This window comes from Mustela erminea, chromosome 6, assembly GCF_009829155.1.
Source record: "Mustela erminea isolate mMusErm1 chromosome 6, mMusErm1.Pri, whole genome shotgun sequence".
NCBI classification, from domain to species: domain Eukaryota; kingdom Metazoa; phylum Chordata; class Mammalia; order Carnivora; family Mustelidae; genus Mustela; species Mustela erminea.
Genome location: NC_045619.1, coordinates 6,744,950 through 6,765,622, shown reverse-complemented (window position 1 = coordinate 6,765,622; position 20,673 = coordinate 6,744,950). Strand labels below are relative to the sequence as shown.

Genomic DNA, 20,673 nt, shown 5'->3' with positions numbered 1-20,673 from the left:
CCCCCTACCTTCTCTTTCTACCTGCGGTTCCTCCGTTCAACCGCTCAACCATCACCCCCAGACGCTGGCTGGGCGGGCCTGTGCTGGGCTCTGGGACATGCTGGGGTGCAGACCTGGGCCTGCTCTTGGCCGATAGAGGTTGGACCCCCATAGTCAGGACAGAGACCTCGGGGTGGCCTCCTCTGTCCTGCTCCCCAAGGGCCAGCCCCAGCCCCAGACAGCCCCCACCAGCTACACCCGCCCCTGGGGCTCCCTCCTGCCCTTCCTTCCCAGGCAGAGCTGGGTCCTTTTATCGGCTGCTTCCTGAGCGCCCAGTCTCCCAGGGAAAGACAGTGTCTCCCAGCAGCAGCCACGGAGGGGGACAGGAAGGCTTGGTCAAGGAGGCAACGCTGAGAAGGTGTTTGCCAGAGGCAGTGAGGTCTAGGGCAGCGGGGCGGAGGAGGACAGAGCAGGAGCCCAGAGAGTGCTGGGTCGGAGGGCAGGGCTGGGACCTCGGTGGAGGGTTATGGAGTTCGACCCTGGCTGAGGGCACCAGGGGACTCTGCGGGGCTCTGAGCGGACAGTGCCTAGTCGGAGCTGCGCGACTGGTAGCAACCTCTGGCAGGAGCAGAGGGCACCGCCGGGGGAGGGGGCGGGTAGCCGAGGGTCCAAGGGCTCACAGCTGTCTCCAGATCCTGGAAAGGAGGGAGACTTAGATCAACAGATGAACAGACAGACAGACCAAGGCCCAGTGGGCGGCCGGCCCATCCCAGCTCCTCCCCAGGCTATGTGTGTCCCCGCCTGCTGGCCTCCGCATCTCAGAGGTCCCCTCTGTCTGTCCTTCCTCTCCAGTGTTTGGGTTTCCCCACTTGACTGTCCCCCTCGGTCTCTCAGATTGAGTCTCAGACACACACACAAGCCTTCCTGACCTCTGCTGCCCTGGCCCTGGGGACAGGGGTTGGCGGCGAGCCCCAGCACGGCGGACACCGTGGGCCACACCAGACCCCTATGCGGTCAGGGCTGGGGATCCAGGGGACAGCAGGGGCTTGGGCACCGGAGTAGATCTTCAGCAGCTGCAGGGGGGAGAGAAACTTCCAGGCAGAGAGACTGGTAAGGGCAAAGGCAAAGAGAGCTAAGAGGGGACACTTATGGGACGCTTACTCTGGGGACCTGCCGGCGGCTACTGCCTGGGGGGTTGCTGGGGAGGCAGGGAGCCTGAGGCTGCAGAGGCGCTGGGCCCCGGGGAGCCCCAGGAGGTACGTGAGTGCAGGGAGCTGTGCTTCCTAAGGACCCTCTCTCTCTGGCTACTGTGGGGTTGGAGATAGGACACCAGGGCCCAGGGCAGGGGAACCATCTCGAAGTTGTTTAGGAGGAAAGAGTGATGCTGTGGAGTGAGGGGAGCGAGGCTGGGCCCCAGGTTTCTGGCCTCGAGGAGCCCTGGCCCACTGCCTCTCCGGCCCCTGCCCACGGGCCAACAACTCCCCTGGCAGGAAGGTGTAGGCGTCAGGCAGCTGCAAAGGAGAAGTGGGTCTGGGGCGGTGGGTGTGGGTGTGAGTGTGGGTGTGTGGTGAGGGCGTGGGGGGGCCTGGAGCCTGGAGGGGAGCGGCGGCAGAGCCCCCACCCCCATCCCTGGCAGAGCTGTTACGACCTGTCACCCTGAGGACTGCAGAGCCCTTACATGGGACCGGGCGCCTCACTGAACCGTCATTCCATCGGCCGAGCAGACTGAGTCTTGCGGGAACTGGGAGTGAGGAACCCGTCCCTGGGAGAAGGTGGGCCCGTAGGGCCAGTCTGGGGTCACTTGAAGGAGCCACTTCTGCGCAGGCTGGGCAGGCCCGTCTCACTGGGGCCTGCACTGGCTCCCGCAGAAAGCAGGGGACGTGGCCTTCAGGGGCGCCAGTCAGAGCGGGGAGAGGGACTGTTTCCCGGGGGCCGCCTGGGAGCCGAACAGGCCACGTGCCCAGGACAAAGCAGCAACGGTGAAAGGCGTGTGATTCGTGTCAGCGGCGCGGGCAGGTGCCCGACCCCACACGCACCTTCTCACCGCCACTTCTGAACGGGAGGCGGAGGGAGGCCTCGAGTCTCGACCTCACAGTTAAGAGAAATCTCCCCGACAGACCAGCATGATAAATGCTCGTTAAATTCTCAGTGTATTCCTTATTTTGGTTCACATCTCTGAAGTGACGATTAATTTCTTTATTCATGTTCTCTCCATCACTTTTTTTTTTTTTTGAAGATTTTATTTATTTGACGGTGGGAACAGGAGCTGGGGGAGTGGGAGAGGGGAAAGGCAGGCTCCCCGCTGAGCAAGGAGCCTCATGTGGGCTCGATCCCAGCACCCCAGCATCATGACCTGAGCTGAAGGCAAACGCTTAACCGGCTGAGCCACCCAGGTGCCCCATTATTATTTTTTTTAAGTAATTGCTACACCCAGCGTGGGGCTCGAACTCAGGACCCGAGATCAAGAGTCTTACACTCTACTGACTGAACCAGCTAGGCACTTGATAGTTTCTATTTTTATTTTATTTTATTTTATTTTATTTTATTTTATTTTTATTTATTACTCTGGTATCATGGCCTCAAAGGTACTAAGTAGAAAAGAAGGGAATTAAAAAAAAAAAGATTTTATTTATTTGACACAGAGAGAGATCACAAGTAGGCAGAGAGGCAGGCAGAGAGAAAGGGAGGAAGCAGGCTCCCTGCTGAGCAGAAAGCCCGATGTGGGACTCGATCCCAGGACCCTGAGATCCTGCCTGAGCTGAAAGTAGAGGCTTAACCCACTGAGCCACCCAGGCGCCCCAAGAAGGGACTTTGTTGCTGAAAAACCCACCTAACGAACGTCTCAGTGTTCTCACGTTTTCGCTTCCTGGTGAATTGTTTTACAAAGATAATTAATCTGGGGTCCGTCAGGGAAAAGGGAGTCTCCCATGATCTTTGTCCCTCGAGTTTCCCTCAAGACACTCCCCCAATAGGTCTGACACAGGCGGTATCTTGACAACCGGTTTCAAGGTGGCGAAGCAGGGGCTCTGTGGGGCGAGGAATGACCCAGCGCGTCCCGGGAGCCGGGACAGGGCCCGTGCCGGGCCGGCTGTGAAGCGTGGCCTGCGCCCTTCATGCCTCGGGGACGGGGTGGGGGAAAGGAGGAAACTCTGCCACTTGGACAAGCTCGGTGATAAGCGGGGACAGTCCCGGGGGACAGAGCCCCCCCCCCGAACTAGATGTGAAAGTGCTTGGAGACCCAGGGCGCACTCCTTACGTAAAAATTATTTTTATTTGCAATTCTGTGAGTAATACCTGAACACATTCTCACAAAAAAACCCTCACACAACACAGCAGTGTGAGTAAGATGGGGCATCCCCTGCTGTCCCGGGGGCGGCTGTCCTCCCTTTGGACTTTTCCCTCCCTCCTGTTTTGTGCCTTTACACTCTCAGGTAAGCGTCTGCAGAAAAGCAGGGTTTGTGATTCATGAAAAGGGGCCACACAGTGTGAGCTGTTCTGGGGGCTTCCCGGCCCGCCTCAGCCCTCAGCCGCGTGGGCCCCTCCTTCATCTTTTGTCATATTTTGTCCCGGGAGTGGTCAGGGGCCCCAGAACGGGGACTCCCTTGTCTTTCTCCTGTACCTAGCGCTGACACACAGGGCCCTGCTACGAAGTCCCCCTCCCCGAGGAATGTGGGGACCCTGGGACGAGGGGCAGGAGAGACAGAGGCTCCATACAAAGCCGTCCGAGGTGGGGAGCCCCTGGCCCTCCGCCCTCCACTCCAGACTCTCCAAGGGCAGGTGAGGCCTTTCCATGATGTGGTTCTGGAAACCCTGTCCAGGTTTTCACAGGCCCAGGCTTCCTAGCCTTAGGCTAACCTCATCTCCCTGCCCCCCACTATGCACACATACACACGCACGTACACTTACACGCACATGTGCACGCACACACATAAATGTGCACACATACCCACACACAGTCCAGCATCCCTGGGGGCCGTGGCCCAGGGCAGCCCAGCCATTCTCAGCCCAGCCTTGGGATGGGGGACACAGTCCCCGCTGCCTGGGGGCTAGACCTGTGGGAGCCTCCCCCCGCGTTGCAGGGACAAGGGCCGCGGGCTCTGGGCCTCCCTGCAGGCTCTCGGCCTGTCTGACTGGTGCACAGGCCGTCTCTGTGAGCAGACGCCGCCATTCGTTCAGCAAATACTTTCGGAGACTCGCTCTGCACCAGGCACTGTTCTCGGTGCTGGACAGAGGGCAGGGAGCCCCAGAGACAAAATCCAAACGGGGAAACCGTGCAGTAGGTGAGGGTGAGCAGTGCTGGGGAGACAAATTCAGGAGGGAAGGGTGTCAGGGAGGGCCCGGGAGTCAGGCCGGGCCTGGTGAGATTTCCCAACAGAGGGAGAGTGACCCCCGCAGCCAGGATGTCCCGGGAGGAGCGGACAAGGCCTGGGGAATGGCACAGTGACCAGGAGAGCGGCAGGGCCCAGGACTGCCTGACCACCTGCTGGCCCGGGCCCTGCGGGAGCCCAGACCTCAGCCCTGTGGGGTTCCCGCTTCACAAAGAGGAGAGCAGGCTCAGGAGGATGGGGGACGGGGCAGGCAGCCCCTCAGTCCGAGCTCTCCCACCGCGGCTCCCAGGACACACGCAGCGGCGGAGTCCCCTCCCGGTCAGCAGGTGGAGGGCAGGTCAGGTGCAGCCCTCGGGGGGCCCGTGGTCAAACACGGCCGGGGACGGCCGGGTGCGGAGAGTCCTCAGGCCTCGCAGGGCTGCTACGTAGCCAGACCAGGCACTCCCCCCAGTGTGAACTCCCAGGGGCCCCCAGATGCCTTTGGCATTCCTCCGGGTGTAAGAGGGTGGCCCCTAGAAGGGAGGCTGTTTCCTGGCTTCTTGCCTGGGTCAGGGCCACTGGGACTCCCTACTCTCCCCCCCTCCCAGAGCTGGTCCTCAGCAGCCCGCAGCCCACAGGTCACACTCAGGGGGGACGCAGAGGTGGGCAGGTCCTGACAACCCCCACACTGTCCTCACTCCTCACCCCCCACCCCTCAAGTCTCCAGGGGTCTACGAGCAGCCTTCCCACACTGAGTCTCTGCTGCGCCCGTGCGGCCCCAGGGGAGACAGAGGGAAGGAGAGCAAGGCGGCAGCTGTGCCCTGTGGAGAGGGTCCCTCTCTGCTGGAGCCCTTCGGGGAGGCCCGGCCGGCAGTAGGGGCGGGAGGGGAGGGGCCGGCTGTGGCAGGCCGTTCCCTCCAGAACGCCCCGGCACTCCACCTTGCCCGCCGCGCCGCACGGCACGGGCAGCCAGCCCTGTCTGTGCAGGGCATACACAGGGCACGCACAGGGTCGGGCTCTTTGGTTTCTCTGAGACCCATGAGAACCTCAGAGGCTGTGGGCACAGGAAGACAGGAAGTGAGCTGCCCCAGGTCCCACGCAGGTTGGCCACAGACCCCACGTCAGTGAGACTCAAGGGCTGGGCCCTTTCCCACTGCACCACTTCCCCTCTGTGGCCAGGTCGCCCTGGCAGAGCCCCAGACCGAGGCTGCCCCTGCCTCCGCTTGCCGAGGGCTGAAGGAGACACCGGTGCCTGCTGCTGAGCCCCCTCCTCACTGGGGAGGCTCAGCCTCCTTGGCCAGGGTCGGAAATAGCATTAGATCCGAGCCAGGACACAGGCCCAGGCGGTCTCCCAGCGAAGGAACGGGAGCCCCATGGGGTGTGCCCAAGGAACAAAAGAGCCTGTGGGCTGACCAAGCCTGGCCCCGTCAGTGGGGCCCAAACCGCACTCTTTCCTCCGTGCGCCCAGACAGCACGGAGCCGGCTGCTCGAAGGTCCAGCAGAAAACCATCTCCTACAGGGGCCTCAGCCCGCACCCATAACCGCCTCTGCTGTGACCATCTTATGACCAAGGCCAACCTGAGAGTTCTGACACTGGTTGGAAGTTTTGTGTTTAGGATAATGGCTTCTTGGAGCACCTGGGTGGCTCAGTTGGTTAAGAGTCTGCCTTGGGCTCAGGTCATGATCCCAGGATCCCAGAGTCCCACGTCAGGCTCCCTGCTCAGCGGGGAGCCTGCTTCTCTCCCTCCCTGCCACTCCCCCTGCTCTGTCAAATAAAATCTTTAAAAATAAATAAATAAAATAAAATAATGGCTTCTTCTCAGTCCTGAGGCCACCTGGGGAGAAAGGCATTCATTAGCCTAATCACATTCTACAAACAAGGAAACTGAGGCTTGTGAACATAAAGGGACCTGCCTCAGGTCACAAGATCCCTAAGAAGCCTGGCACAGCCTCTCCTAGCTGCCCCCACCCCACCGCAGCATCAGGCAGCCATTCCAGGCACCCTTGGGGTGGAAAGACTGGCCTTCCATTACTTCCCTTGCTTGAACTGCCTCCCAGCGTCCCTGGCCTCCGGACAGTACAGAGTGGCTACACTCCCCAGCCGGGGGGGGGGGGGGGGGACAGGCCTAGGAGGGCTGCTGACTGCCTTTCGGGGGCTGCTCAGCTCTGTGGTGAGGCAGAGGCAGGCTCCCGGGTCCTGGGCCCCTGCCAAGCTCGCTGGAGCTGGCAGCAGTGACAGCCTTGAGTTCCCCCAGCGCTTGGAAGGCTCTCAGATCCTTGGCTGGGGTGCGATGCCACTTCTCTTGTTAAATGGCACCAGGTGGCAGAGAAAACATGGCACAGGGACCAGAGAGTGTGGGGGGGGGGTAGAAGTGTGCCCCATGCTGCCCGGGGGAAGGCGAAGGGGGAGGGGGAGGGGCGCCCCTCGTCTCCAACAAAGGGACGGGGCTCAGGAAAGGCAGCGAGGCCGTGTCTGCGCTGCCTTCCTCTCCTGCCTGGATACCCGCTCCATTGGCTCCCAGAGACCTCCCCTACTGTCACCCCCTCCCCACACTGCCCTACAAAGCCCCACCTTTCCAGCCCAGGCTGGTTCCTAGGAGGCACCGGGGCCTCTGAGGATCCTGCCCATCCCCTCAGAGACTAGCGCGCACTTTCACCTCTCACCTCGGCCTCGTCCTTCAACCCTGGACACAGCAACCTCACCCCGGAAGCCGGCCTCCCTTCCCCAGCACCGAGGAGCCCCACATTTGCAGTGGTCCTCTTTCTCGTTCGGGCGGTGCTCCTACCCTGCTCCTCGCCCTCTCCTCTTGCCCCTGTCCTGAGGTGTGGACCCCAGCACGCGGGAGCGGCTCCTTGAGACTGCCCTTCCTGACAGCTGCTTTCTCAGGCACAAGGCCTGCATGTCCACCACTTCTGTGTGGACAGCCAGGGCCTGCCCAGCAAAAATGCCCGAACCTTTGTCCAACCATTAGGCACCTAAGAAAACAACTGGAGGGAAGAGCAGGGGAGGGGCTGGAGGTTGGTCGCCTGATTAGTTGTGCGATGTGGACACGCCTCCGGCCGTAGCATGCTCGCATGAGCGGAAGTAGGGAGATAGTATTGACCTCGCAGGTCTGCCAGGGGACACAGGAGTGGCCATGTGAGGACAATAAAGTGTGCGGCGCCCCGCTGTGTCACGGACACTAGGGACCTCAGACGGAATCATCACAGCTGAGGTTCTCAGTGGGTCCTCCGGGTTGGCCTGTAACCAGCCAGCCGTCTGGCTGCTGGACCTACTGAGCACTAGGGGTGCAGCGCTGGGCCAGGCCTGAGCAGGAGCCTGTGGCGGGGAGAAAGGCAGGCATCCCCTCACGATTTTCAAGCTGGCCCCACTTCATGGAGAGCAGGGGCTCCAGGTGTGACGGCAAAGTTGAAGCAGAGGCCTGAGTTTGGAGGCAGGTCCCTGCATGAGCCAAATGGGGGCGGGGTGGGGGCACCATCATGGTCTAAGGGAGCCCAGACCCGCTCTCCTGCGGTCTCCTCCACCAGCGTGTGCCCAGCTGGCCACCAGGCAGCGGCAGGAGCCCCGGCTGGCTGACCGGATTTCTGGATTCCAACCCTGGCACTTCTGCAAATTCTCATTAGACCCAGAGGAGAAGGGGAGCCACGGTCACGGCACAACCTCTGGCCAGCCCTCCAGACAGCCTTTCTCACATAATTCCCACGAACGTATCAATTCATAAACAGTGTAATTCCTGGGTTTGCACCAGCTTTTGAACCCAGCTCTGTGGGATTTCACACAATAGGTACCGTTCACCGAGCGCTTAGCTGGAACCGGGCAAGGCCTTTCTACAAGGGATCATGGGATACACGGAACACACATGGAGGGAGCCCTACAGTGGCAGGCCTGTCATTTCATTCGGTCCTAACCAACGTGACAACGTCTCAGTAGAACGATCTCCATTATGCACCTGGGGAAACTGAGGGTCTATGAGGCCACAGCGGGCTCTGTGAGGATGGCAGGGCTAGGATGTGGGGTCAGATGGGGTCGCAGAGTCCAAGCCCCCCGGCCCGACCCTCATAACTGTCCGGGTTCAGTGTCCTCATCTGCACAATCGAGGTGGTGGAGAAGACCAGGGGTTTTCAGACTTATTTTTAAGCCGTGGATGCTTCGTTCAAAGGAAGCCTGAGGCGGTGGGGCAGCCCGGCAGGTGGATGAAGACACAGGGCTCCGCTGGCGTGAGCACGGCGGGGCGGGGGCTGCCGTCCCACCAGCGGGGCTCCCGAGTCTGGGCCGTGCAGGGAGCCGACCCCAGACCCAGAGCCGGGCTGCGGCAACAGAGGAGTCCCCCGCCCCAGACCCCAGGCCCTGGGGAGGGGTAACTCAGTCGGGCGGACTGCAGGCCTCACAGGTCCTCCAGGGTGGGGTTCTCGGAGCTCCGCAGCAGGGACAGCAGGTTCAGGGCCGAGACACCAGGCACGTGGCCGGCACAGATCTGCAGCATTCGCACCAGCCGCTGTGCGACCGGGACTCGGAAGCCGTCCACCTGCGAGGGAGAGCGGAGGATGGGGGTGGGCGGAAGCTGAGAGCGGGGGCCGGATTCGGGCACCACGGCCCATCATGGCCAGGCCCCTGTCCACAGCCCGCCTCACCCAGCAGCTTCCAACTGCTCTGGCTTACGGAGCCCTCAGAGGTCCTCCAGGGACCAGGGATGCCGCAGACAGTGACCCCTCCTCCAAAGGAGGCGAGGCCTAGCAAGCAGGGCTGGCCAAGGCAGGTGAAGGGTCTAGTGGTCTCCAGGCTGGGATCTGAACCAGACCCAGCTCCAACCGACATCCAGGAGGCAGAGGCCCTGAAGACCCTTTTACCTGGGCGTGGAAAAGAGGAGTGGACAGAGAGTGGCCCTCACAGGGACAGGGAGGTCCCACCAACAGGGTTCCTTGAACAGGGCTTTGGAGGGCAGGGGCCCAAAGGTGCCATGGGGTGCGGTCAGGTAGGGCTGGCAACTCTGTCCCCGGGCCTGGCGCCAGCAAGCAGCAAAGGAGATGCGACATCAGTGCCTGACGAAGGCCACCTGATGCTCGGTCGCCCTGTCCTGCCAACAGGCTCCGTGGGCACATCGTCGTCGTCGTCCTCTAACTGGGGAAGGGGTTTTGCCATCCGACCAGTCACCCTCACCAGGGACCAGGCACCCTCAGTGCTGCCTGTGCTCCTATCTTTGTCACTTGTGACTCCTTAATCCAAACCCAGAGGCAGCCGTCATTCTCACCGAGTCTCTCATCAGACCCTGGTCAGCCACAGTGCTCCGGTCTCCAGAATGCTCCTCACCAGCCCCCAGGATGCCACACTCGCCCCCTCCACACACACATCTAAGTTCTAAGTGCTGCCCCTGGCCTTGGCCTTTGCAAGGCTCCTCCCCACACACACTCCCTGGGAACCTCATCCAGTTCCGTGATCTAAAACCATCTCACTACCCACGATGCCCAAATTACACCTCCAGACCCTCTGAACATCAGACACACGTACGTGGCTGCCTACTCGATTTCTGGGTAGACGGCTGACAGACACCCCGATCTGATTAGCATGTCTCCGGTGCAGTCCCCGAGGGTCCGCCCAACCTGTCCCCACTGCAGTCACCCCATCTCAGCCAAGGGCACCTCCATCCTAACAGCGGCCCAGCTGAAAACCCCGGGGCCATCCTCTGTTTTCTCCTACGTCTCAAACCCCGGCCACCGGCACAGTCGGTTGGCTCCACCCTGGAAAATGGCCCAGTGGTACAGGCCATCCTGCCTCCCCCTTCCCTGGGCAGCAGGAGCCCAGGCCACTCCTAACTCTTCCAGAAACAGCCCCCGGGGCCGCCTCCTCACTTCTGCCCTTGCTTCTCTTCCATTTACTCTCCTCCCAACAGCTGGAGGGATCCATTTAAACTTGCATCACATAAATAGAAAACAAAACTAAATAAAACCCGTATGGGGCCCTCCCCGCCCCCACCCCTGCACCCTCCCTGCAGCTCCCGTCTTACGCAGCCTGAAAGTCACCACCCGTACTAAGACCCACGAGGCCCTCCTGCTCTGGGGACGCGGTCACTACGACACAGCCACCACTACCCTGCCCTATGCTGTGCTCTGGTCTTCAGCCCCCCGGGGGGGACCCTGGGCACACAGGCAAGGCGCACGCGCCAGGCCTTCGCACGTGGTCCTCCGGCCTCCTCCCTCCAGCCGTCTCAGCACCTGCCTTCCTGTCGCCTTCAGGTCTGTCAAGGTCCCATTCACAGTCACTCCTGTCAAGCCCACCAACCTTCACCACTTTACCACCCAACACACCACACTTTCTAGCACCCACACCTTTGACTGCTTTGCTCCCGTCGTGACAACAGAGCTGGGGTTTTCCTCTTCCTTCTTGACTCTTTTGTTTTATGCTGCATGGCTAGTGCCTAGAACAACGCTTAGCTCACTGGAGGTACCAAAGAAGTCTTTGTTGAGGGGCGCCTGGGTGGCTCAGTGGGTTAAGCCTCTGCCTTCGGCTCAGGTCATGGTCTCAGGGTCCTGGGATCGAGCCCCACATCGGGCTCTCTGCTCAGCAGGGAGCCTGCTTCCCTTCCTCTCTCTCTCTCTGCCTGCCTCTCTGCCTACTTGTGATCTCTGTCTGTCAAATAAATAAATAAAATCTTAAAAAAAAAAAAAAAAAAAAAAGAAGTCTTTGTTGACGAAATACGCTCCCTCTGAGATCTGTGGCCTTCGCCCCCAAGTATAGCTCCGAGCTGCTGCTGCTGTCCCTCAGGCTCCCCGGCTGGCCTCCTGCAGCAGCCTCGTCCCTGGCCGGGCCTCCTCCAATCCACACACCACACTCCGGAGCTGTGGCCCAAGTCTGACTACCCCAGGCTGCTGCGTCACCTGCAGGGAGGAACGCCTTCATCCCACCGCCAGGCTTCCAGGTCTCGGCAAGTCCTTCTGCCGTGGCACACGGGGCCCGCGGTCGAGCTCCCCTGATTCTGCGGGGGCAGCCGCAACGCCTGGCCCATCTTCGTGCTTAGGTAGCAGCCCCGGGCCCTATCAGCAGTGCTCGGAAATACAGGCACTGGGTCAATGCCCTGGCTTCTGGAATGTGTTTCTTTATGTGTAGAACAGGACTGAAAATTCCTGCCGGGCAAGGCCTTAAAATACAGCGAGGCGCAAACTCAGGTATGTGGAGGGGTGTGTTCGGCAAAGGACAACACAGGTATGAGGAGTGATGAATGTCCAAACACCGGCTGCTTCTTCCGAAGGAATGCCAGCTTGAGCTGGGGGCAGGCCAGCGGCTGCCTGGGAACCGGCCATCACAGGCCTCTTCCTGGAGTCAGGCTCCCGGAGACCCCAGGACCTGGTGTGGCCTGCCACCTACTGGCCACACAGGGAACTGCACCGCACGGCGCAAGGTCCTGAGCACCACAGCAGGACCGCCTAAGGTTTGAGGTACCGGGGCTGTGGAGCAAAGATTATGGTTCCCCTTTGGAGGGAAGGGATGGCGGCTGCATGTAGGGGAAGTGACCTGTGCAAAGCCACACAGTCAGCAGGTTAAGAAGGGAAGGAGACAACGGCTTGCAAATCTGCTGCCTCTCCCGTAGAACTTACTAGCTGCATGACTGAGCAAGTCGCCTCTCCTCTCTAGGTCTTGGGTTTCTGGGGTATGTTGTAAGAAAAGCCTGGAAGGGCAGGCACTTCGGGCATGGCACAGGCCTCACGGTCCTATCTGACATCAGCGTGCTGACTTAAACAGTCACCCAATACGAAAACTGAATCCGTGACAGAGCAGTGCGTCAGTCTGCATTGATGCACTGAGTCAGGAGACCTGCCCCTCCCCTGACGAGATGGAACATGTGCTGTTTCTGCTGGAACAGACCCAGCCCCTGCTACTACTGCCGACCTCTCCTGCCCATACTCATAAAGCTAAATTTCACTAGAGCTTAGTGGGAAAAAAGCAAGTATTTTTTTTTTTTCTCAGACAAGTTCACAGAGTCCCTGAATTCTACTCAGACCAGAGGGGTCCACAAACCTGTGAGTAAGAGCCCCAGGGCTGGGTGCTGATAATGGGCAGGGTGCTGACTCGGTTCTCTCTGCGTTACGTCACTTGGCTTTTTGGGAACAGGAGCAAGACCCAGAGCAGAGCAGAAATGGACCTCAAAACTAATAAACACACCCCACAATTAACTGAGCAGGTCTGGTACATGGGTGGGGTGGTCCAGGCCCTGGGAGTCCTCTGCTGACCACCCAGAGGAAGCGGCTGCTGAGCACTTTTAGCAAAAAGTCAGGATTCATACTGCAGGAAGAGAAGCAGAGAGCAAAATGTATCAGCAAAACTGCTCTGTCAGGCTCATAATTCGGATGAGAAACCCCAACAGAAGTGAGCTGGGACAGAACCGACACCATGCACACCCTCCAACCCTGCACCCACCCACTGCCCGGCCACCGCCGCTGCCTGTTGGATGCGCTGCCCCGTGCTGGGACCAGACCAGGCCTGTAGTCCAGGGGCATAAGGGGGGCAGTGGGCATTCTGACTGCAGGGGGACACGCAGCAGCCCTGATTAAGGAAACAGACAAGATGCCTGGCCTCCCGGCACTGACAGCCCGGCAGGAGAGTAAGACGGTAACGAGGACCCACACGCACATACGCGAGACTTGGTTATGAGAGAAAACAAAGCAACGCAAGGCACAAGCCGTAGCGCCTGGCATCTCGGAGGAGCTCGGGTTGAATGTGTATCATCGCCCTGCTTTGCATTTGTGCCCCCCACTGCTTAGGCTGACTGTTGTACTCGAGGCACAGTGAGCCATGAAGCCAGGATTCAGATCAGGATTTTGTGTCTTCACATCAGGATCCCCTTGCTCGAGCACTTAATGACCCTCGGGCGTTCCCGACACACCCACGGAGCACACACCCACGGAGCGCTGACAGCCCTCTCCCTGCGCCCCCGCGACCAGCGTCCTCACCTCCGGGTCACAGAAGAGCAGGGGGCTCCGGTAGGTGCGGGCCAGCCTCACGACGGTGCTCCGGTGAACGCTGCAGTGGCTCTCCCGGCCAGCTGCAAAGAAGCCGTGAGTGTGGCGGGCTGAATGTCTGCCTCAGCGGCCGTGAGCCAGGAGGCACTGGGCAAACTCAATCATCACCCCCTCTCCGGGCCTCAGTTGCCTGTTCAACCTGCTTTTCGTCAAATTAGAACATACTTTGTTCTCAAGCTGGGAGGCCTTGGAGAGAGCGTGCTCTAGAAACATGAGTTTCTTCATCTCGAAGATGAGGATGGGAACAGCCCCCAGGACTACAGAGATTCGACGAATTAATCTATAGGGAATTCATCAATGCTTACTGAGCATAATCTGTACCAGCCGCCGCACAGCCTGGGGAGTTCACAGTTCAGCTGGCTGGGGGCAGACGGTGCGGACGGACGCACCGGTGGAGGAGGGAGGGCGGGGGGTCTACGGGACGGACTCCCGGGGCCCGGACTGCAGGGCCGGTCAGGGAGCTGTCCCCCAGAGATGGGAAATGGGGGTTAGCGAGGCAAACAGAAAAGAGCATTCACGGGAAGCGGTAGGATATAATCATTAAGGATGTGGTAGGACTATTGGCTGTACCGCTTTTTAGCGATGGGCCTCGGGCAGGTTACTACACCACACGGAGTTTCCTCAGCTGTAACACGTAACAGCATGTGCCTCAAAGGGTTGAGTGTGGTGAAGATGAAGTACAGAGAAATGACGCCGTCTGGATACAGGGCGTGCTGGGGGAAGGCCAGCTACTGTCAGTTCCGCTGTTAATACGACAGTCTCCGGAAGAGCAGGATTTGCTCAGAGAACTGTAAGCCGAGCCCAAGAACGGGAGAGTGACAGGAGGATGAGCCCAGACAGGAAGGCGGAAGGCCAGACTTTGTCCTCACGGGAGCTGGGATTTTACTCTGAAAGCCACGGGGAGTCCCCAGCTAACTCTCCGGAATGATCTCAGTGGAATGACCTGCTCAGATCTGCTTTCGGAGAGACGGGCAACAGGGCAGATTGTGAAGCTCACGTACTTCCTTCTTTCCACCGTTCCTCCCCACCCTGCCGCCGCCCCAGGCCCCGGGGATCTGCGCGGCTTCAGTGAGAAGTCTCCCTGGGGAGGTGGGGGTGGGGAAGGGGGCGTGGCGGAATGGACTTACCGCCTGTGGCAAGGAAGCCCACCTTCCCCAGGAAGAAGGTGGCGTCCACGTGGCGCAGGGACTCCTCCACATTCCGGAGGCTGATGAGAGAAGACACAGGACAGACCTTACCACTGAGAAGGCAGAAGGCCTTCCTCATCCCAGAGGGGCCGGAGAAGGAGATGTAAGAGGAAACACCACTAGGGGAATATTTTGTCTTTCACTTTAAGGACATTTCATTACAATGACTCAAGCCTCTAGAACAATCCAACAGTAAATATGGAGGTGATCAGTAAAGAGTAAGTGTCCCTCTCTAGCACCACCCTTCTGTCTCAACAACCCAGGGGTTACTGCTGCCCCCAGTTTGGGGTATAATTCCATTTGCATATGAATTTCTCATACACAAATACAGGCAGTGATATGTATAAGCATGTAGTTGGGTTTGGTTGGGTTCAACCTGTGACATTTTTTGGAACGACCACCCCGTATCACAATCTATTTTCTAGGTGATATATGCTTACATGGTCTCCAGTTTCTCATCATGACAAGGTTGCCGCATGAACATTCTTCCACATGTGTTCTCACACATGTAGACAAATGTTTCTGTGGGGAAGATGCTAGACCCAGAGTGGCTGGGACACAATATGTGTCTTTCTAAAATGTACCTAGGTCGGGGGTGCCTGGGTGGCTCAGTCAGTTGAACATCTGACTCTGTCTGACTCTTGATGCTTTCAGCTCAGGTCATGATCTCAGGGCCCTGGGATAGAGCCCTGTGTTGGGTTCCATGGGACTGAGTACGAAGCCTGCTTGAGATTCTCTCTCTCCTTCTCCCTCTGCCCACCCCCACTTGTGCACACACACTCTCTCTCTCTCTCTCTCAAAAAAAAAAATGTACCTAGGTATTGTATAATTGCTTTCCAATAAGGTGACAATATTTATAGTCATATCAAGTGTACGAAAACAATCTTCTCCTCTAGGAAAAGGGAACTTTGACCCGCTGAGCCAAGGGTTTCATTCATTGGTGTCCAAGGAGGGATAAAGAATCTGTTGATTCCTGGCCAAAAAGCCATCTTGGTCAGGAGAACCAAGCCAAGGTTTCAGCCTGAATGAGCAAGGCCTGAAGCAAACAGTAAGGATAGCTCTCTGCCCTGATGTGTGACTGTAGAGCAGAATCTCCCCAGAGATCTCACCCAAAGAGCAGCAGATCTGCTGAGTCAGGACCTCTGATAATCATGGCAGATCTCAGCCCTTTCTCTGCATCACCATGGGCTCTAGCCACTGCTCACCTGTTCCCCCTAGCCGGACAGCAGGTCTGAATTTGATCCTGCCGCTGGGTGTTTGTGTTTGGTAGCTCTATGTCCCTGGTCCTAGTGTTTCCACCCCAGCCTTCCCTTAACCCCCACCTCATGACTGGGTGTGTTTCAGATTCTGTGCTAGAGGTGCACCCCGCCTACCCTCAGTTGGCTATCCCCCAAGAGGGAGAGCAGACCTTCTACCATATTCCCCAGGTTTACTGCGGTCCTGTCCCCCAGGGCAGCTGGCACCACAGGGAGGCCAGGCACCCAGCATCACCATCACTCACGTTCCCCTGGCTACAGCCTCCCACTACCCTGGGCTCCTGACCCTGGACTGGCCTTCTCAGTCCTGAACACACACCTTGTGTTCCTCCTACCCATTACATTAACCTTCTTCATCTGGAACCTTCTGCTGACTCTCATTTTTACCGGGCTAGTTTGTCCTGGTCACCTCTAGCAGAAAGTCTACCCTGCCCTGAGTCCCGAGTCAGAGGTCTTGTTGGGACTCTCATAGCCCAACGCATTCTTCCTTTACAGGACCAATGCCAGATACTGTAATCATCTGTTCAGGAGTCTGGCTTCCTCCCCCAGAGGGCTGGGAACACCTTGGGGTGGGGGGGTCTGCTTCATTCATGTCTGGGTCTGCCATCAGGGATACAGAGAAGGCTGCAGAAAGCATTAGATAAATGACCGATGCCACCGCTGGAGTTTATCAGTGTCTTTATTTTTTATTTTTAAAATTTTATTTGAGAGAGAGAGAGAGCAAGTGCATGGTGGAGAGGAGCAGAGGGAGGAGGACAGAGTATCTCAGGCAGACCCACGTGGAGCACAGTCCCAGGACCCTGAGATCATGACCTGAGCCAAAATCAAGAGTCCGATGCTTGAACCGACTGAGCCATGCAGGTGCCCCTTAATCAGTGTCTTTAAAATATCATTCACTTGCCACTAGCTCCGTATCCTCACCCTCTGGGCTAGCCCCAGGCAGCCTCTCCTTGTGTCCCCTGCTTCCCATCACAAGTGATGTCACCATCCCAGTACATCCCTAAGCCAGGTCTACCTGAGCCCTGATGTCCCCACTCTCTGGCTCTCACCTGTATTTGCTGTGAAGGTTGACCACGAACATGATCAGGTCAATTCGGGGCCGATTCATGTTGGAGGGCAGAGGGAGGGACCTTGCCAGGTGGCTGAAAAATGAGAAACTGTAGGATAAAGATCCACATCACAGGGACCTTTCGCATGCTGCCCGCCCTGGGGTAAGAGGCTGTTGAGGGCTCCTCACCTATTCCCCCCCATGCTCTTGTGGACTAGACTCCTCAGGTGAGCATAGGGGCAGGGCAGAGCTGGTCCCATCTAGACTGACCTCTACTGCCAGAAGGTAGCTCTGTCTGGTAACCACCTTGGCAAGAGGAAGTCGGGAGAGAAGATGGCACGGGGCTAGCCCGCTACACTGCATGCTGGGAGGGAGATCAGGCTCAGAAGAGGGGTGTTAGCCTGTGCGGATTAGGGGTTAAGGCTGAACCTCTCTGGAGGGTAATGGAAGTGGGCTCAAATCTCAGGCTGCCCGTGACCAGCTATGTGACCTTGGGTAAGTCACCCTCATCACTCGTCTGAGCTTGTTCCCTCATCAGGTTCTTTCAAATGCTGGAAGGGGGTTGATTCTCCCCGTGAGGGTGTTTCCCTTTCCCATGGAGGAACTCCCAGTGGACTGGGATCCTTCTCCGTCAACATGAGCCCCTGGAGCTTGTCCAGCAGGGACAATGACACCCACATACATCCCGTCACTTGATTCCCACCAGCAGCTGTTTCCACTCTCCCCCAGTTAAAAAAAGAAAAACAAGATACTACTTCTTTAGTCAACTTTTCTCGACATCTGGGGGGTATCTGAACTTTCCTCTATGCCAAGTACTGCTCAAGCCACCGGGGATTCCGTAGGGAAAAAAGTCAAAGTCCCTGACCTCAAGGGGCCGACCGAGGGGTCCGTGGGGCTGGCAGCCCCGAAACGAGAAAACGAACAGGTGCACAAAGACATCCTCTGTGGTCACAAGAGCTGCAGGAAAACAGGGGTGCGTGACAGAGAGCGACGGAGGGTCCCTTGGCTGGGCACGGATCGCGCCTCTGGGCCTGGCCCCACGTGCGCCCGCCTCTCTGGCTCCCCGCTCGCGCTCCTGGGCCCACCGTTGAGGCCACCGCAGAGCCATCGGACACCCCCGGCCTCGGCTACTTACACCTTCAGCTCCGAGGCGCAGTCCTCCTTGAGCATCGAGTCGGCCAGCTGCTGCAGAAGAGCGTCTTCCGTGCCCACCAGCTGCCCGGCAGAGAAGGCGGCCTCCTGAGGCCCGGGCGCCGCAGACCCGCCGCGGGGCCCGGGCAGCGGGCCACACACCGAACGCCGCGCGGCTCCCGGATTCCGGCTGTCGCGCGCACGGCGCCGTCTACCGACAGGGCTCGGCCGGGCACGGGTGGAGGGCCCAGTGCTGGCCGCGCAGCAGTCCTTCCCTCGCAGGACCGTCCCCCGGACCGCGGGACCCAGCGACCCCGGGAACCACTTCGCCCGCTCCGCGAGGAACTCAGCCTCCCGGGACCCTCCCCAGTCTCCCCGCCCAGCAGCTCCACCAATCAGAAACGGGGAAAGAGCCCGCCGCGCACGTATTGGTGGGGGCGTCCTTCAGCCTCAGCGGGCGACCACTCCCATTGGTTCGGAGTGTGGCTGTCCCGCCCACCACACCCCAGCCTGAAAGGCGCGCTCCAGACCCTGACAGAGCGCTCAGGAGCCGGCAGCTGAGGCGCAGCCAAAGAGGGAAGGAGGGAAGGCGGGCGGGGGAAGCGGAGCAGCTGACGCCTACCAAGATGGTGGCCGTGTTCAGGCCCGGCTGCTTGTCCAGTGGCCGCAACACCGACATCCCAGTCACGCAAAGAACCTCCGCTCCTGTCCCGCGCGCGGATCTTTCAAACCGCTGAGGTCCGCCCTGAAGCGAGAGACCGAGGGGCACGTGACCCTCATCTGGGCGGGGCTTCGCGGGGAGGGGCGGAGTCCTCTTAAAGGAACCCCGACCTCCTTTTTTGAGTGGGGAGCTCCAGCTCTGGCCTCAGGCTCCTAAAGTACAGTCCCTGGGACAGGCCTTTTATTTCCCGCCCGGAGGAAGAAGGCATTCAGTGTTTCGTTTTCGTTCGCTCGTGCTCATTCATCATACTCTTGATTCCTTCCAAGCCTGCCCCTCCCACGTCTTCCCTGACTCAGCTCAGAACAAAACCTTAAGGCCACTCTTGGCTCCTCTTTTCACATCCCACATCCAATCCATAAGTAAGCTTGTGGGTTTCAGACTTAAAATGCATCCAGAAGCTGACCACTTCTCACCACCGCCACCGCCACCACCAGGACAAGCTACCGTCATCTCTCACCCCAGACTCGCGTAACAACCTTCTTATTGGGTCCCCGCTTCCTCCCCAGGGGGGCTCTTCTCCATGCAGCAATCAGAGCCATCTTTTTTTTTTTTTTTTTAAGATTTTATTTATTTATTTATTTATTTGACAGACAGAGATCACAAGTAGGTAGAGAGATCGGCAGAGGTAGAGAGGGGGAAGCAGGCTCCCGGTTGAGGGGAGAGCCGGATGCGGGGGCTTGATCCCAGGGCCCTGAGATCATAACCTGAGCTGAAGGAGGATGCTTAATTGACTGAGCCACCCAGGTGCTCCTAATTTTTAATTTTTAATTAAAAAATACTTAGAGGGGCTTTTCTTAACAATCCCTATCTAAAGTAGCAAGTCTTGGGGAGGCTGGCTGGCTCAGCTGGTAGAACTTGCCACTCTTGATCTTGGGGTTGTGAGTTCAAGCCCCACCTTGGGAGTAGAGTGTACTTAAATTAATAATAAATCATCCAAAAAAAAAAAAAAAAAAAACAACCCTCCATTACCTTAAAAAAAAAAAAAAAAGCAAATCTCCCACATACTCCCTGTCTTCTTTTTCTGCTCTATTTTTCTCAACAGCACTCATCTCCACTTCGCATGTGGTCAAGAACTGCACAGCCTCTGAGACTGTACCATATTTACAAACAAACTGTTACTGTTTATTATTGTTTAGTAATAGTGTGTTACTGTTTCATGGATGAAACTCCTGGGTAAGAGACAAAGGATTTTGTCTAGTTTGTTTCCTATTACTCATGGTATAAACAGTAGCAGGTGTGTTTGTGTTACCCCATGTCCCCTGAGCCCTGTGAAGGACCCACCATGGACCCTTATACACTTCATGCATAGGACAGCAGTATAGAAGGGGACTAGACATTCACTCCTTTCACAGCAAGCAGCATACGGTTCTTTGTCCGGGGCATGGGGGAGATGTCACCTCCTCCTTCAAGGTTGCTTGCTGCAAACACAACCTTGAGAAATCAATCCTCTGGGTAAAGAGCTTTCAGGGCCTTGCTCCCTTGGCATTCCTGGCAGGAGCCCGCAGGGAAGTGCACCACCCTGGCCCATTGCTTCTCCCAACAGTTACATGATTACTTGTGCGTTGTCTTTTCAGCTACAGCAAAAGACACAGGAGAGCGGAGACTTTGTCATTTTGCCTGTCTGGGCCTTTTAAAAGTGTCTGACCCCGTGGGAGTTGCTGCTGATTATTTGTTGAATGAATGGATGAATTTGCATCCATTGATTAATTCTCAGCAGGGGTTCTTTCATCATTTCCTAGGGCAGACCCTTCACCCCACCTTGAGAATACAGATGAGTCAGGCATTGTCTATCAGCTCTGGAGTGGGGGGAGCCAGACCCTGATCACGCAGGTGTGCTCCCTGCTGTGGTGTCTGGGGCAGCAGAGCCATACTCCCGGTCTAACCTACATCCTTCTCACTGCAGGCCAAACTGTATCTTGCTTAGAAAGAGCTGGAAGTATATGGCTTCATGGAGTTCCTGCCCCAGTTCCTGATTGTTGCTACATGGGGTGTGGAAGGGACTCCCCAAAAGTCCGATGGTAATGAGTACTCT

The 20,673-nt window shown here is 58.1% G+C and overlaps 1 protein-coding gene across 5 annotated transcripts; it reads right to left on the bottom strand.

Annotated features, from left to right (window-relative positions):
* Positions 1 to 51: 51 nt before the first annotated feature.
* CENPM (centromere protein M) lies at positions 52 to 18,684 on the bottom strand. Of its 5 annotated transcripts, none has more exons than XM_032346100.1 (6): positions 18,543 to 18,684; positions 17,925 to 18,004; positions 16,791 to 16,898; positions 14,426 to 14,505; positions 13,230 to 13,321; positions 52 to 674 (listed from the first exon to the last, which is right to left on the bottom strand). In XM_032346100.1, exons 1-6 carry the CDS (start codon positions 18,597 to 18,599, stop codon positions 567 to 569), a joined length of 525 nt encoding a protein of 174 aa, XP_032201991.1. In that variant the 5' UTR covers positions 18,600 to 18,684; the 3' UTR covers positions 52 to 566. The 5 variants fall into 5 exon arrangements, with proteins under 5 accessions (XP_032201991.1, XP_032201988.1, XP_032201989.1 ...); XM_032346097.1 differs by lacking the exon at positions 52 to 674 and adding an exon at positions 7,995 to 8,812; XM_032346098.1 differs by lacking the exon at positions 52 to 674 and adding an exon at positions 7,995 to 8,812 and having other exon boundaries at positions 16,791 to 16,883.
* Positions 18,685 to 20,673: the final 1,989 nt, after the last annotated feature.

Excerpts from the sequence above, each read along its gene's own strand:
- CENPM (XM_032346095.1), bottom strand. The coding sequence starts at position 18,599 with ATGTCGGTGTTGCGGCCACTGGACAAGCAGCCGGGCCTGAACACGGCC. Across the intron at positions 16,899-17,924 it reads TGCGCCTCGGAGCTGAAGGT|TTTCTCATTTTTCAGCCACC; the intron begins GTAAGTAGCCGA and ends TTTATCCTACAG. Across the intron at positions 12,823-13,229 it reads TGCTCTTCTGTGACCCGGAG|GGCTGCTGCGTGTCCCCCTG; the intron begins GTGAGGACGCTG and ends TTCCTTAATCAG.